Here is a 1,702-nt window from a genome sequence, read left to right on the forward strand (position 1 = left end):
GCTGTGTGAATGAGGAAGTGTTTTTGGACAGTCATGCTGTGAAAAAATAGGAACTATTCTCTGCGACAAGGCTTCGTGTTTCTATTTTATCTCAGAACACGAACAGGCTTTTCAACATAAATTTAATCAAAATCATTTTAGGGCATTTTAAATATGTTTTAAAAATGATTCATACAATTTGAGAATATATCGCCCAGTTATTTTCCAAGCTGTCTCGCCCGAAGCGTCATTTCCTGTGGCCACACCCAATGATTAAGCAATCTCCTCATCTTTGCCTTTTCAGTGATTCGCCAGACAAAGTTTCTGCCAGACGGGATTTTCATTTTTACAACTGAGACATGAGCGATCTTTCTTCCGCGAACAAAACAGCTCAACACAAATTTTGTAAGCTTGTGTATAGGTTCCTCTTTGAACGATGAAGCAATTGATTATAAATTAAATCGTGATAATTCTGATATTTTTTTTTCTTGGCAGGTCCTTGGAAGAAGAGCAGTTTACACGTCATGACGAGGTGCATGAAATTAATGCTCTTATTGAAGAGGTCAATCATCTTAGAAGAGAATTGAAAAACATTTTTAATGACTGACACGACGTCTTATCACAGCCACTGATCTTTTTGCTATCTTGTACCAATGGTAAAAAAAAACTGAGACATGGACTCACTCTCTTCCGATGAAGATAACAGCTCACTACAAAGTTGGTAAGTTTGTGTATGGTTTCCTCTTTGAACGATGAAGCAATTGATTATAAATTAAATCGTGATAATGCGAAAATATATAATTTTTCCTGGCAGGTCCTTGGAAGAAGTGGAGTTTACCTATCAAGATGAGGTGCATCAAATGAATGCTCTTATTGAAGAGGTCAATGATTTTAGAAGAGAATTGAAAAACATTAATAATGACTGGTACGAAGTCTTATCACGGCCTCTGATCTCGAATGAATTAAACCAATGGTGAGACTCGTGTGTGTGTGTGTGTGTGTGTGTGTGTGTGTGTGTGTGTGTTTGTGTGTGTGTGTGTGTGTGTGTGTGTGTGCGTGTGTGTGCGTGTGTGTGTGCATCTCTTTCCCTGTCTGTTTGTCTCTCTCTATCTCTCCCTGTCTGTCTCTTTGTATCCCTCTCTGTCTGTCTTTCTACCTCCCTCTCTCTCCATCTATACCCTTGACTCATTATTTTTTTTTTTCAGCTCGATCACACAACATAAGCTGTTGAAGCAATCTGGTACAACACATGATTTTCTGGAGGTAAATGTTTCTGAATTATTATTTAGTTATTTGTTTATTTATTCTTTTATTAATATCACTCTCTTTTGGAATGTCGTCTTACGTTGGTTGCATCATTAGTTTGGACGCGGTTTCGTCAGTACAATGGAATTCATTTTATTGACCTTGGAAGGATGACAGGCTGAGTCGGCCTCCTGGTGTGTTAATTCAGTGGTCAACGAGGCTTGAACTTAGAACCAACACCAGGCTTACTCATATTACCATGTAATTATCTTTATAAAACCTAATTATTATCCACTTTTTGTTTCAAAACAGAATATGGTGTCTGAGTTTCGAAATCACAAGACATCTGAAGAAGATTGCTGGGAAAGATTATACATTCTCGCAAATGAATATTAAATATTTTCAATTTTGATTAATTATATTTGTTTTGTTTACAATTACTTGATTTTGAATTTCAAAAAAAGGATCAAGACATGAA

General features: G+C 36.5%; 1 protein-coding gene across 2 annotated transcripts; it reads left to right on the top strand.

The window, feature by feature from the left end:
• Window positions 1-280: 280 nt before the first annotated feature.
• LOC147035505 (uncharacterized) lies at window positions 281-1,702 on the top strand. Of its 2 annotated transcripts, XM_085897121.1 has the most exons (5): window positions 281-384; window positions 475-700; window positions 794-952; window positions 1,185-1,242; window positions 1,537-1,702. In XM_085897121.1, exons 2-5 carry the CDS (start codon window positions 654-656, stop codon window positions 1,618-1,620), a joined length of 348 nt encoding a protein of 115 aa, XP_085753247.1. In that variant the 5' UTR covers window positions 281-384; window positions 475-653; the 3' UTR covers window positions 1,621-1,702. The 2 variants fall into 2 exon arrangements, with proteins under 2 accessions (XP_085753247.1, XP_085753338.1); XM_085897212.1 differs by lacking the exon at window positions 281-384 and having other exon boundaries at window positions 413-700.

This window comes from Eptatretus burgeri, chromosome 1 (assembly GCF_056783735.1).
Source record: "Eptatretus burgeri isolate ZD-2024b chromosome 1, Ebu_testis_v1, whole genome shotgun sequence".
NCBI classification, from domain to species: domain Eukaryota; kingdom Metazoa; phylum Chordata; class Myxini; order Myxiniformes; family Myxinidae; genus Eptatretus; species Eptatretus burgeri.